The 12,969-nt window shown below is 41.3% G+C and overlaps 1 protein-coding gene across 1 annotated transcript in view; it reads left to right on the top strand.

Annotated features, from left to right (window-relative positions):
* CYB561D1 (cytochrome b561 family member D1) overlaps positions 1–12,969 on the top strand; it is a 53,105-nt gene that overhangs the window by 27,756 nt on the left and 12,380 nt on the right. Inside the window, exon 3 of the mRNA XM_089681184.1 lies at positions 11,346–11,383. Coding sequence (XP_089537310.1) covers positions 11,346–11,383 — 38 coding nt within the window. The remainder of the gene's footprint in view (positions 1–11,345; positions 11,384–12,969) is intronic.

A 12,969-nucleotide genomic window follows, 5' to 3' on the forward strand; every position in this document is an offset into this window, starting at 1 on the left:
AGCAAACAAGCCAAGGTCGGTAATGAGCAGTCGCAGGCTGGGATCAGGCAGAAGCGTAGTCGAGAACATGCCAAGGGTCAATAATGAGTAGTAGCAAAATATGGATAATAACAGAGAAGACAAGGAGCAAGAGGACAAAAATCTGGAAAACAGTAAGTGCAGAGACATGACTTATATCAGGAAGTTCATGGGAGGAGCAAGAGGTTCAAGGTTCATGATAAACAAGGTCAAGGAAGGATCATCCAAATAATTGTCAAGGGAGCTGTCCAGCATTCTAGGTGGCTCAGCAAGAAGAAACATTGCCACTCACCGCAGAAGGCCCAGGTTCTGACAGTTGTAGCATAAACCAAAAGACACCCATTCATATTCATTGCCTAACTAAAGTATGAATATACATGGATGCACAATTGGGCTCATAGCTTGCTCGGTCCTTCCAATTTCAGACCATTATATTATATACAGTATATTTTATTCTATGGGGGGGGCTACAGATAAGTGGTTTGGAGGCCTTCCTAAAGTGTTGAATGAACTTTGTAAAGTTCTGATGTACATTTTATCGTATTGTCTGGACAGAAGATACTATGATTAATGACCTGAGTGTACTGCAGGAAAAAGGATCATACCCCCTGAAATTTTCCACATTTTGTCATGTTACAACCAAAAACTTAAATGTATTTTATTGGGATTTTATGTACTAGACGAACACAAAGTGGCACATAATTGTGAAGTGGAAGGAAAAAGATAAATAGTTTTCAAAATTTTTTACAAATATCTGAAAAGTGTGGTTTGCATTTTGTTTTCACCCCCCCGAATCAATACTTTGTAGAACCACCTTTTACTGCAATTATAGCTGCAAGTCTTTTTGGGTATGTCTCCACCAGCTTTGTACATCTAGAGTGAAATATTTGCCCATTCCTCTTTGCAAATTAGCTCAAACTGTGTCAGATTGGATGGAGAGCGTCTGTGAACAGCAATTTTCAAGTCTTGCCACAGATTCTCAATTGGATTTAGGTCTGGACTTCGACTGGGCCACTCTAACGCTCTGGCAGTATGTTTAGGGTTGTTGTCCTGTTGGATGGTGAGCCTCCACCCTAGTCTCAAGTCTTTTGCACTCTAACAGATTTTCTTCTAAGATTGCCCTGTATTTGGCTCCCTCCATCTTCCCATCAACTCTGATCAGCTTCCCTGTCCCTGCTGAAGAAAAGCATCCCCACAACATGATGATGCCACCACCATGTTTCATGGTGGGGATGGTATGTTCAGGGTGATGTACAGTGTTAGTTTTCCACCACACATAGAGTTTTGCTTTTAGGCTAAAAAGTTAAAATTTGGTCTTATCTGACCAGAGCACCTTCTTCCACATGTTTGCTGTATCCCCCACATGGCTTTCAACAATGGACCTCTTGGCTGCTTCTCTGATTATTGCTCTTCTTGCACGGCCCGTCAGTTTAGGTGGACAGCCATGTCTTGGTAGGTTTGCAGTTGTGCCATACTCTTTCCATTTTTGAATATGAACAGTGCTCTGTGAGCTGTTCAAAGCTTGGGGGGGGGGGGGGGGGGGGTTATAACCTAACCCTGCTTTAAACTTCTTCACAACTTTATCCCTGACCTGTCTGGTGTGTTCCTTGGTGTTAATGATGCTGTTTGTTCACTAATGTTCTGAGGGCTTCACAAAATAGCTGTATTTATTTTGAGATAAAATTACATGCACGTAGACTCGATTTTACTAATTGGGTGACTTCTAATTTGGTTCCACTAGATTTAACTTAGGGGTATCAGAGTAAAGGGGGCTGAATACAAATGCATGCCATACTGTTCAGGTACTTATTTGGAAAAAAAATTTGAAAACCATTTATCATTTTCCTTCCACTTACCAATTATGTGTCACTCTGTGTTGGTCTATCACATAAAATCCCAATAAAATACACTTATGTGTTTGGTTGTAACATGACAAAATATGGAAAATTTCAAGGGGTATGAATACTTTTTTTTCAAGGAACTGTAGAAGGTAACCTTTAGAACTGTGATTGCTTTAAATGTACAGTGAGCATTTTTTTTGATAGATGACGGAGATGGAAGTGAGAGCTGTGCGGGCTCTATGTGCACTGTCTGTCATGCCTCTCTTTTATGCTGTTAGCCAGATAATATCCTGTGTTGTCGGTTTGTGGTGGGGGGAAAGGAGGCAAGCTATTCGAAAACACATCGCAGAAACCTCTGCACAAGTGTGATATGTACAAGTGTTATATGCACTGGATCGCCTGAGAGGTTTACCAAGTTTTTTCTTTTGCGTACATCACAGGACACAGAACAGGCTATAATCATTACCACCTGTGTTATGCACCACCTATAGGTGAATGGGCACTGGAAGACCAAAATCAGAAAGGACGTCCTTCCCTATATAACCCCTCCCATAAAGGAATTCCCTAAGTTTTTTCACCAGTGTCTTGAAAGTGATTATCAGCAAAGTTCAGTTCTCTGTGATAAGACTGGTGGTCTCAAAATGGTTCTAATAGGAATCAAGGGACTGGATAATGGGATCCATTCTGACTTGTTGGACTCTAAAATGGATAGTACCCGAGCCCCGTAGCAGAGATAGAAGAGTCGATGGGGATTGCCTGTAATGTGGCCTTTTCATGTTGGACCCTGCATTACGGAACCCTGGGCAGTAAGCACTGACCAAGGAAATGTCCGACAGGGTGCTATATAGGTCCAAGGCAGTGGACCCCTAAGCAGAAATGGGGGACCGAGGCCTCGAAGGTTCTGAGAGACTAAGCCCTCTGTGATTTGTGAGGATTTGATCTCTGTTTTTTAAACCAGATTCTGCTGCAAGATTGGTATGTTTTAGTGTCAGGGTCGCTTTTACAAAATTTGGGGCTTCAGGGGTCCTTCTTCATCAGCAACTGTGGGTAAGATTATGTGTGCTCACATTGTGGATTGTGCCTCATCAAACTCATTGCCCTTGTGTGCTCTGGTATTACCGGTGTTTCTCTGTTGGGGCGTCATGCACATGGGGCTGGTGGCCATCTTGGTTATGCATTGAAGCCTTTGTTTTCATGGCCATGCTTAGTGTAGACAGAAGCCGTCGGTTTGGCAGCCACGAAGAACACAGGTCTCATAGAGAGAAGCAGAATGATGGTTGAGGGCACGTGAGTGCTCTCAAGGGAGCTGGATGCTGGCAGCCCACAGGGGACCTTGCATTACTGCTTATTATACTGCCTTTTTACTGCATTGCCACTGACTAATTGTGCATGATTGCTGCAAGGATTACTTTGTGCTGCATGCTTGATACATACTTGCATAACTTCATTTGGGGTTTGGGGTATAACTGCATCCAGGCATGTGCTGCATACTTGATGCATACTTGCATAACTTCATTTGGGGTCTGGGGTATAACTGCATTCAGGCATACCTGCATAATTACATGATGGCATAGTTGCATACCTGCATAATTGGATATTGGCAGCAAATTTGCTACAATATTACGTGCAAAGGTTTAAAGGAAGTGTTTCCAGAAGCAGGAGTGGGGGAAGCACAGTCTAGAGGGGCACAAATGCACCCCTGTAAAGGTGTGTTCTCATCTCCCAATAAACCAGAAGCATTAAGTGTATCTGGAAAAAAAAAAACTGTTTCTCTGGCGTTGTACCTACACTTAGAACGTCAGCCTCAGTGTATGTCACTAAGGATGACTTGGCTGCGGTATTGACAGGCCTGGAATTGATTTCTTCTGGGCATAGAATTTGTTAGTAAAGTTCCTGTCTGCATGGTACACTCTTACTTTAGGTTAACTCCAACAGGAACCTTAGCACAGATGTTATATGGTGGAGACACTTTTAAGGGAGGGCAGTTTACCCACAGTAGATGCAGTGATCTCCTGTCTAAGTAAACATCTAGATTTTTAGGACCCAGCAAACAGGAGGCTGAAATCTATTCTGAAAGCTTCTTTTTACTTTGCTGGCTCTGCTATGCAACCCTCTAATAACAGCCATTGGCGTTTGCCACACACATGGCAGGAAAAAAAAAACCCAGTTCATGTGGAGGAATTTATGGATTCACCTCAGGCTATGTGGTTTGAGTCTCAACTCAACCAACCAACTGATTTTTCATTGAGTTCTGTTATCAGTTCAGTGATGCAGGGTTTTGTGGTTAAAAAGCTGGTCTGCTGAGCTGCCCTGTATAAAGTGTTTGCTGGGCTTTCCTTTTCATGGAGAATGCCTGTTGGCGAGGATTGGCTAAATACATCTAAGAAATCTCTGGGAAAGAGGGAAAGAGTTCCGTTTTTTGCTGCTTAAAAAAGAAGGGCAGGCATCTGGTTTATAGAGGAACGGTTGCTTCGCCTGCTAGTACTTCATCATCCATTCAGTCTTTTCAGTGCCCGTGGCAACTGGATCCAGAGGGAAAACACAGGGCCAGAGGGCTGGCCACAGCTCCAGAAAAAGGCCTGTCTCTGAGAAATCAGGTACTGGAAGCTAAAATAGGTTAATATTCCCTTCGATATGATGGTGTCAGTTTCACTCCAGGTTATTTTGAAGGACTATCCTGTCTGTCTTTGACCAGCAATATTCTGGAGCATCGGACTGTTTGGTTTGCATTGAATCACTGGATGAACAGATTGCTGCATCTTTCAGTAAAAGTTCAGTCTGACAATGCCACGATGGTGGTACATTGGATAAAAAGTCTACACAACCCTGTTAAAATGTCAGGTTTCTGTGCTGTAAAGAAATGAGAAAGATAAATAATTTCAGAACTTTTTCCACCTTTTTAATGTAACCTATAAACTGTACAACTCAAATGAAAAACAGAAATCTTTTTTTGGGGGTGAGGGTGTAAACATGCAACCGCATTATTTTAGTTTTTTATAAGTGTGCACACCCTCTTATAACTGGGGATGTAGCTGTGTTCAGAATTAAGCAAAAACAATCAAAATCAAGATAAATAGGAGTCGGTATACACCTGCCATCATTTAAAGTGGCTCTGATTTAACCCCAAATAAAGTTCAGCTGTTCTAGTAGGTCTTTCCTGACATTTTCCTAGTCGCATCCTACAGCAAAGGCCATGGTCCGCAGAGAGCTTCCAAAGCATCAGAGAGATCTCATTGTTGAAAGGTATACGTCAGGAGAAGGGTACAAAAGAATTTCCAAGGCATTAGGATATACCATGGAACACAGTGAAGACAGCCATCATCAAGTGGAAAAAATATGGCACAACAGTGCCATTACCAAGAACTGGTCATCCCTCCAAAATTGATGAAAAGATGAGAAGAAAACTGGTCTGGGAGGCTGCCAAGAGGCCTACATCAACATTAAAGGATCTGCAGGAATATCTGTCAAGTATTGGCTGTGTAGCACATGTGACAACAATCTCCCTTATTCTTCATATGTCTATGCTATGAGGTAGAGTGGCAAGACGGAAGCCATTCTCTAACAAAGAAAAAAATCCAAGTCCGGCTAAATTTTGCAAAAACACATTTGAAGTCTCTCAAAAGCATGTGGGAAAATGTGTCACGGTCTGATGAAACCAAGGTTGAACTTTTTGGCCATAATTCTAAAAGATGTTTGGCACAAAAACAACATTGCACATCACTAAAAGAACACCATACCTACAGTGAAGCATGATGGTGGCAGCATCATGCTTTGGGGCTGTTTTTCTTCAGCTGGAACTGGGGCATTAGTCAAGTTAGAGGGAATTATGAACAGTTCCAAATACCAGTCAATATTGGCACAGAACCTTCAAGCTTATGCTAGAAAGCTGAACATGAATAGGAACTTCATCTTTCAGCATGACAACGACCCAAAGCATGCATCCAAATCAACAAAGAAATGGCATCACCAGAAGAAAATTAAAGTTTTGGAATGGCCCAGCCAGAGCCCAGACCTGAATCCGATCGAAAATCTGTGGGGTGATCTGAAAAGGGCTGTGCACAGGAAATGCCCTCGCAATATGCAAGGTTTGGAGTGTTTTTGCAAGTTAGAATGGGCAGATATTGCCAAGTCAAGATGTGAAATGCTGATACTCATACCCAAAAGACTGAGTGCTGTAATGCAATCAAAAGGTGCTTCAGAAAAGTATCAGTTTAAAGGTGTGCACGCTTATGCAACCATATTATTAGTTTTTTATTTTTACTTCCCTCCACCTAAAAGATTTCAGTTTGTTGTTCAACTGAGTTGTACAGTTTATAGGTTGCATTAAATGTGGACAAAGTTCTGAAATGATTTATTTTTGTCTAATTTTTTTTTACATCATAGAAACCTGACATTTTAACAGGGGTGTGTAGACTTTCTATATCCACTGTATGTATCAAACAATTGGGCAGGACTAGGGTTAGACTGCCCAAGAGAAGATGAGTCATATTCTGACATCCAGGTTCAACGACAAGGTCAACTTGCTGAACTTGGCAGTTGATGGCTCTTTCCGATCCGGCCGGCCAGACCTTCTGTCTCACCCTGTCTTACAATTGCTCAGTGACAGTCTGGCTATTGAAGCCCAGGTGCTGTAAGATTGGGATGTCTCAGGGCCAGTTATCTCTACTCTGTTGAAGGCAGGAAACCAGCATCCAGGAGGATTTTCTATATGACTTGGAAGTCTATATCTGTCCTGTATGAAGCCTGGTTGAATTTTGGCCTTTCTCTACATAGGAGTATCTTTTTTCCAGAGACCAATTGCTTCTCATTTGTTTCATTCTTCGTTCAGGGGTGTCCAGTATGGTTGCACCTGTTAGACTATCCTTGTGTCCTTGGGATTGAATTTGGTTTTGCCTGTTTTTGCAGAAACCAACTTTGGATCCAATTCGTGATATACCACTAGTCTTATTCACTCAGAAGATGATTTTTACATCTGTCTTTTTTTGTGGTGCGATCACTTTGACAAGAAGGGTATCAGAGCTGACAGCCCTTTATGTAAGGAGTCATTTGGTCCTTGACAATGATAAAGGGGTGTTTCAGCCTGATCCATCTCTTTTGCTGAAAGTGGTTTCAAGTTTTTTTGTTTTTTTTTAATCAGGACATTCTTACTTTCCTTTTTCCGCAGTCACCATAAGAGGAAGCGTTTCACATTTTGTATGTGGTTTGCAATGCCAGAATTTAAGGTTATCTGCACAAATCAAACTGTCAGACACGATTGTTCTGCCAAAAGGGCCAGGCATCATCTAATTTGCAGTCAATCTGCCAGTTAATCACTCAAGCCCATGGCTTGAAGGGTAAGGTTCCCCCTTTCGGGTAAAAATGCACTCTACCAGGAGTGTGTGAGAGTCTTGTGTTATCATCAAGTGTCGGTGGCCTAAGTTTGTAAGGACGCAACATGGTCTATGGTATATGCGTTCACAAGGTTTTACCAAGTGGATGTGGGAGCCGCAGAAGATACTGCTTTTGGCCGCATCGCATTGTGGACAGCAGAATAGGTTCTTTAGGATTGATGATGATGGATTTTTTGTCTGTCTCTCTCTCTCCCTTCAAGTGCATTGCTTTGGGAGTTCATTGCTTGCTACAAAACTGAGTAAATTCCTGTACGGGAGGGTTTATATAGAGGAGGACTGTCTGATTTTGGTCTTCCAGTGTCCATTCACCTATAGGTGGCACATAACCCAGATGGTAATGACTATAGCCTGCTCTGTGTCCCATGATGTACTTCAAGAAATGGATTTACAGGTAAGTAGAAAAAAATCCAATTTTATTTGCTGGTAATACTTTAACACACCCCAGCAACACTATAAAACACTACATAGGCAGATGGATTCCTTTCTTTTGCTGTTAAACAATTAAAAATGTTCAGCTCTTTGACTCCAGTCTAATTTAGCAAATAAAACCACATCAAAACACTGAGTCATTCATCTGTCCCCTTTCTTTATGCAAGTTACTGTATTAAATTAGCTTCAGAGTAAAGTGTCATAGAACCTGTTTGTGCAGTGGAGTATGAGAAATATTATGAAGCAGGATTTTATGAATTTATATTAATATCTAAAATGCACTTTGTTTAAGAAATACTTCACTGAATTGATGTGTTTTTTTATAATATTTGGTCATTTTAAAGTTACTGTACCCTGTTTTTGTCTAGCTCCACTTTGTTTCATGCTTCTGTCTGCTTAGAATGGGGTCGTCAGACTTTTAAAACAAAGAGCTAGTTCACTGTCCACCAAACTATTTGGGGGCCAGACTGTTGCCATTAGGAATGAAAACAATTGGTGTCAGCAGGCCATTGGCACCCATCATTGTTGTCCAGCGGCACTTACCTCTGGGTTAGCTTTATGCCATGTCCTTCTCTTAGTGGTGACATTACGGACAGGACTATATAGGTGCCAACAGGTATCACATCACCCGATTAGTGCCTGTAATAAATTACTGGGTAGCAGAATGCCTTGCCACCTTGACCTGTATGAGCGGGGTGACAGTGCCTCTTTAAAGTATAACTTTTTTTTTCTTTATTAGCATGGCAGAGGGTTAGAACCACTCTTGAGTTTTTAATGCTATATGTACCCACACTGGTATGATTCACTCTCAACTTGAGCAGGTGACCAGGACCCAAAGTAAGGGGAAAGCCAAAATTTTGAGTTGTCGCCAGCTAAGATGGGAGATATGCTTTTACTTTCTGTTTTGTTCACAAGACAGGAAGTGAATATAATGTGCTTGAATGGAACACCGCAGGAAAAAAGAAAACCTTAGAGTTTTATCTGTTCTTTATGCTATCCAAAATTAAATAGATACAGCGTATACTTGATCCAAAGATTTGGACAGACACCATAAACAGCCCTTCTTATGAAAATATGAAGTGTGACCCTCATAACCTTGGGTACATGGATAAGAAGGGTGCAGCAGATGACGCTTGCATTCCAATACAGGTCCTTTTGCTTGACACTTAAACCTGTTGGTATGTAAATTGGTTCTCCCTGTTTCCACAAATCACAAAAATGTGGATAAATTTTGTTAACAGTTTAATGAAGGTAAAATCTAACATGCAGGTCACCTCCATCTGAATGTGAAATATTATGGGAGAAATGGCTGCAGATACTGGGGCTAGCCTTATGACACATAGACCATTGCAATGAAGTGAAACTGCATACTACTTAACGTCCCTCGTGTGCTTAGCTCTCTTGATCTTGATAATGCTCTGTGATTTTCCCTAAGCCAACTAATCAAACTCTGGGTGGGCAGCAGAGCTCTCCGGGACAAAATCTACTGTGGGTCAACATGGTGCATTACTTTCAGACTCTTGATCTGATGGGCAAAACTAATGGTTTTGGGTTAGACCTACTCACACGGAATACTTATAGTTTAACCTCCATTTGCACATAATGCAGAAATGGGGATAAGCCGCTCTTGCTGCAGTCCATAATTGATAGCAACATTTAATTTTGTCTTTTTGTTGTACTTTGCTTCAAAAAGTGCACTGCTTACAGCTAGATGCTTGTCAATAGTTGCAGGTTATTTTGATCCAGTTAAGGAAGCAAGGAAACATTAGTATTTATTCAAATGTTTGTTATGGGAGAGAGAGAGGGTGACAGGAAGGAAGGAGAAGAGGGGGTGGTAGTGGGGAATTTTGCAAAACATGTTCATTTGCTTAAAAATAGATCTACATTAACTAGCATATATGATCTAATTTTCTGTAATTGACAGTTAAGATGTAGTATTAGTAAACTAACACTAGAGGGTACCATAAAACACAGATCTTATCTTCTTTTTTCCTGTTGAATGTGCTGTAAGAAAGTGGTCTCCCTGCTGTGGGTTCTTTTAAAAACACAAAGCTGCTTGAAGCTGATATCTGATATTTCTCAAGAATCTTTTGAGGTAAAAAAAAAAAAAAATGCAGGTGGCCGTTTTTGTCATGACGACAAACTGCAGTTCCACATGGTAGATGTACATTGCAGCACTGTTTTAAATCCCCATTATCCAGAAAATAAATGAATATTGCTAGTTTCTCTAATGATGAATATACACAACAGGTTTAAAAAATCTGGGCACCTGGAAAGTCTCTCCCCACATATACAATCTTTTGTCCAAAACTGCTTGCTTCCACCCCCAAACCTATCCCTTTTTGTCTGATCTCTGCCTCTCACTGTGAACTAGGCAATGTCTGCCTCTCAGATAAGTGCCCACATACTCCATTGATCTTTTTAGCTATCTGTAATGGAGTAATTCTTCCCAATGACCACAAATGTAAACAGCATTATTTCCACTGACCATCTCACTAATGTACCATGTAGATATAGATTTTTTTTTTAAATTTTTTTCAGCAGGGGTTCCCGGAGACCGAAAAGTTATTTGAAGGGTTTCTCTGTTGAAAAGGTTGAGAGAGGCTCGTCTAAACCTTTTTGTTTACTCATCCATTGTCTGATCCATGTGTCTTTGCTTCCTCTAAATTCATGCCCTTTTTCCTTCCACTCCCTGTCCCTTTGTCTAATTCATCCCTCTGCTAAGCCTGAGCTACCTACATTTATTTCTTCTATAATCTTGCCTGATTTCTCTGCTGTACATTTTTCTAATCCACCCCCTGCTTGTTTGCATCCATCTAACTTCCTTCTGTTTAGTTTGATTTTGATATGCCAGCCCTCTGCTTAACCCAGTTAGGCTCCATTCACACTTCTGCGACTTCAAAATTGTGCAGTTTTCATTGCGACTTTACATTGCAACTTGATGCGATTTTGACGTGACTTTGGATGAGTTCGACTTTGGCTTTGACCAAGGATGATTGTGCGCTACAAAATCGCACAAAAGTCACATGTATATCATTCAGGTGCGACTTTCATGTGACTTTGGAGGCTTTACATTGAAGTCTATGGCCCTCAAGTCGTATGAAAGTTGGACCAAAGTAGCGCAGGAACTGTTTTCAAGCCAACATGACTTGAAATCACAGGTATGAACGGAACTCATTGGAAAACATGGGGTGCAACTTGTCATGCAACTTTGGACCCCAAATTTGCTTGAAGAGTCACACAAGTGTGAATGGGCTCTTAGTGTTTTAAAACTGCACATTTGCCTCACATTTAATGCAATCCATTGACATAATGATGAAACCGTGCAATATAAATTAACATTTCCTGAAAGAATTGCATTTTTCAGAAATCAGGTGGACTATATATGTTTGGAAAAATAAAAATCATTCTAATGAAAATAAAAAAAGATGTTTGTTTTAAACAAAAGGTCATTTTAAATGACCTCATCTGTGATCTACAGTTTGTTCATAATTGCATACATGGCCAGCATTGGTTCATAATTTCTAACTTCGCCAAGGCTGACTGGTTTCAGAGTGTTTTTGAGGGTTTTAATTCAGTTCCAAAATATGTACTATAAGTGAATAAAAAGAAGAAATAAAGATGTGAATATATCGTTCACTTTTTGCCTCATGCTTTCCACTTACAGGTCTGTTCTCATGGCACCCTTTGTTCATGGCTATTGCTGTAAGTAATATGTATACAGTTTATTATTCTAATTCTTTTGTAATATTTATTGTGTGTGTGTTTCTTATTCTACAACAATTTTTCCATTGCCCTGTATATTGTGCTTCCTGAGGAAGGCTCCTGAGTAAACGTTGTTTGAATTTGTTGGCACTCTCAGCTAGTACCACTTCCCTGGGGGAGGGAGCCCCACATATTTATTACTTCAACAGAACCCTTTTTGAAATCTACGATAAAACCTCCTTCTAACAAATCATGGCCACGCATCCTCTTCAGGGACTTTAGAGTAATAACAATAATTATAATACAGGATTTATATAACGCCACCAGTTTATGCAGCGCTTTAAAATATATAGGGGGACAATACAATTATAATACAGTTCAATACAGAAAGCATAGGAGTGCCCTGCTCATGGAGTTTATAATCTAAAGGGAGGGGGAGGTGATACGAAAGGTAATACTTGCAGGGGATAATCTGATGGAGGTGACTCAACTACAGTTTTTAGGCTGGAGTAGGCTTCCCTGAGTTTTCAGGGACCGCCTAATATTGGACAGGGTAGCAGCTGACCAGACATACTGGGGCAGGGATTTATAGAGGATGGGAGAGGCTCTGGAGAAGTTCTTGAGGTGAGCATGGGAGGAGGTAACAAGGGAGCTAGAGAGCAGGAAGTCTTGGGAGTAGTGGAGAGGATGATTTGGGTGATATCTGCAGATGAGGTTGGTGATGTCGCTGTGGGCCATGTTGAGGATAGCCTTGTACGTTGTGGTTAGTATTTTGAATTTTGTACATGGGGTAGGGGAAGCCAGTGAAGAGTTTGGCAGAGAGGGGCTGCAGTCATGGATCGGTAAGTAAGGTGTATTAGTCTAGCAGCAGCATTCATAATAGACTGAAGGGGGGATAGTCTCTATAAGGGTAAGCCAGTGAGGAGGAAGTTGCAGTAGTCAAGGCGGGAAGTAACCAAGGCATGAATAAGTTGTTTTCTGGTGTCATTAGTGAAGTGGCGAATTCTGGAAATGTTGTGGAGGTTAAGGTGGCAAGATTTAGCCAGTGATTGGATGTGGGGGCTGAAGGAGAGGTCAGAGTCTAGCATTACACCTAGCACCCTGGCATGTGTGGAGGGACCAATGGTTGTACTGTTGATCTCACAGTCATGGGAAGGGGATTGGGGAGGAGGAAATATAATCTCAGTTTTCGAAAGAGTGAGTTTAAGGAAGTGGTGTAACATCCCTACTGATATGATGCTCAGTAAATTTGTGATATGTGAGGAGATTGAGGGGATGAGTTGAGCGATAGATCTGGGTGCCGTCAGCATAGTGGTGGTATTGGAAGCCATGGAAGGTTATCAACTGGCCCAGGGAGGAGATATGGAAGAAGAGGAGGGTCCCAAGGATGGAGCCTTGGGGTACCCCAACATAAAGAGGAAGCTGAGCTGAGGACATGTTGTTGTATGTGACAGTGAAATGGTGCTGAGATAGGTAGGAGGAGAACCAGGAAAGAACAATGTCACAGAGGCCAAGGGAGTGGAGTTTGTTGAGGAGGAGTGGGTGGTCAACTGTGTCAAAGGCAGCAGAAAGGTCTAAGAGTATGT

Source organism: Staurois parvus, unplaced genomic scaffold (assembly GCF_062004578.1).
Source record: "Staurois parvus isolate SC_StPar_1 unplaced genomic scaffold, SC_StPar_1.0 ptg000261l, whole genome shotgun sequence".
Classification (NCBI taxonomy): domain Eukaryota; kingdom Metazoa; phylum Chordata; class Amphibia; order Anura; family Ranidae; genus Staurois; species Staurois parvus.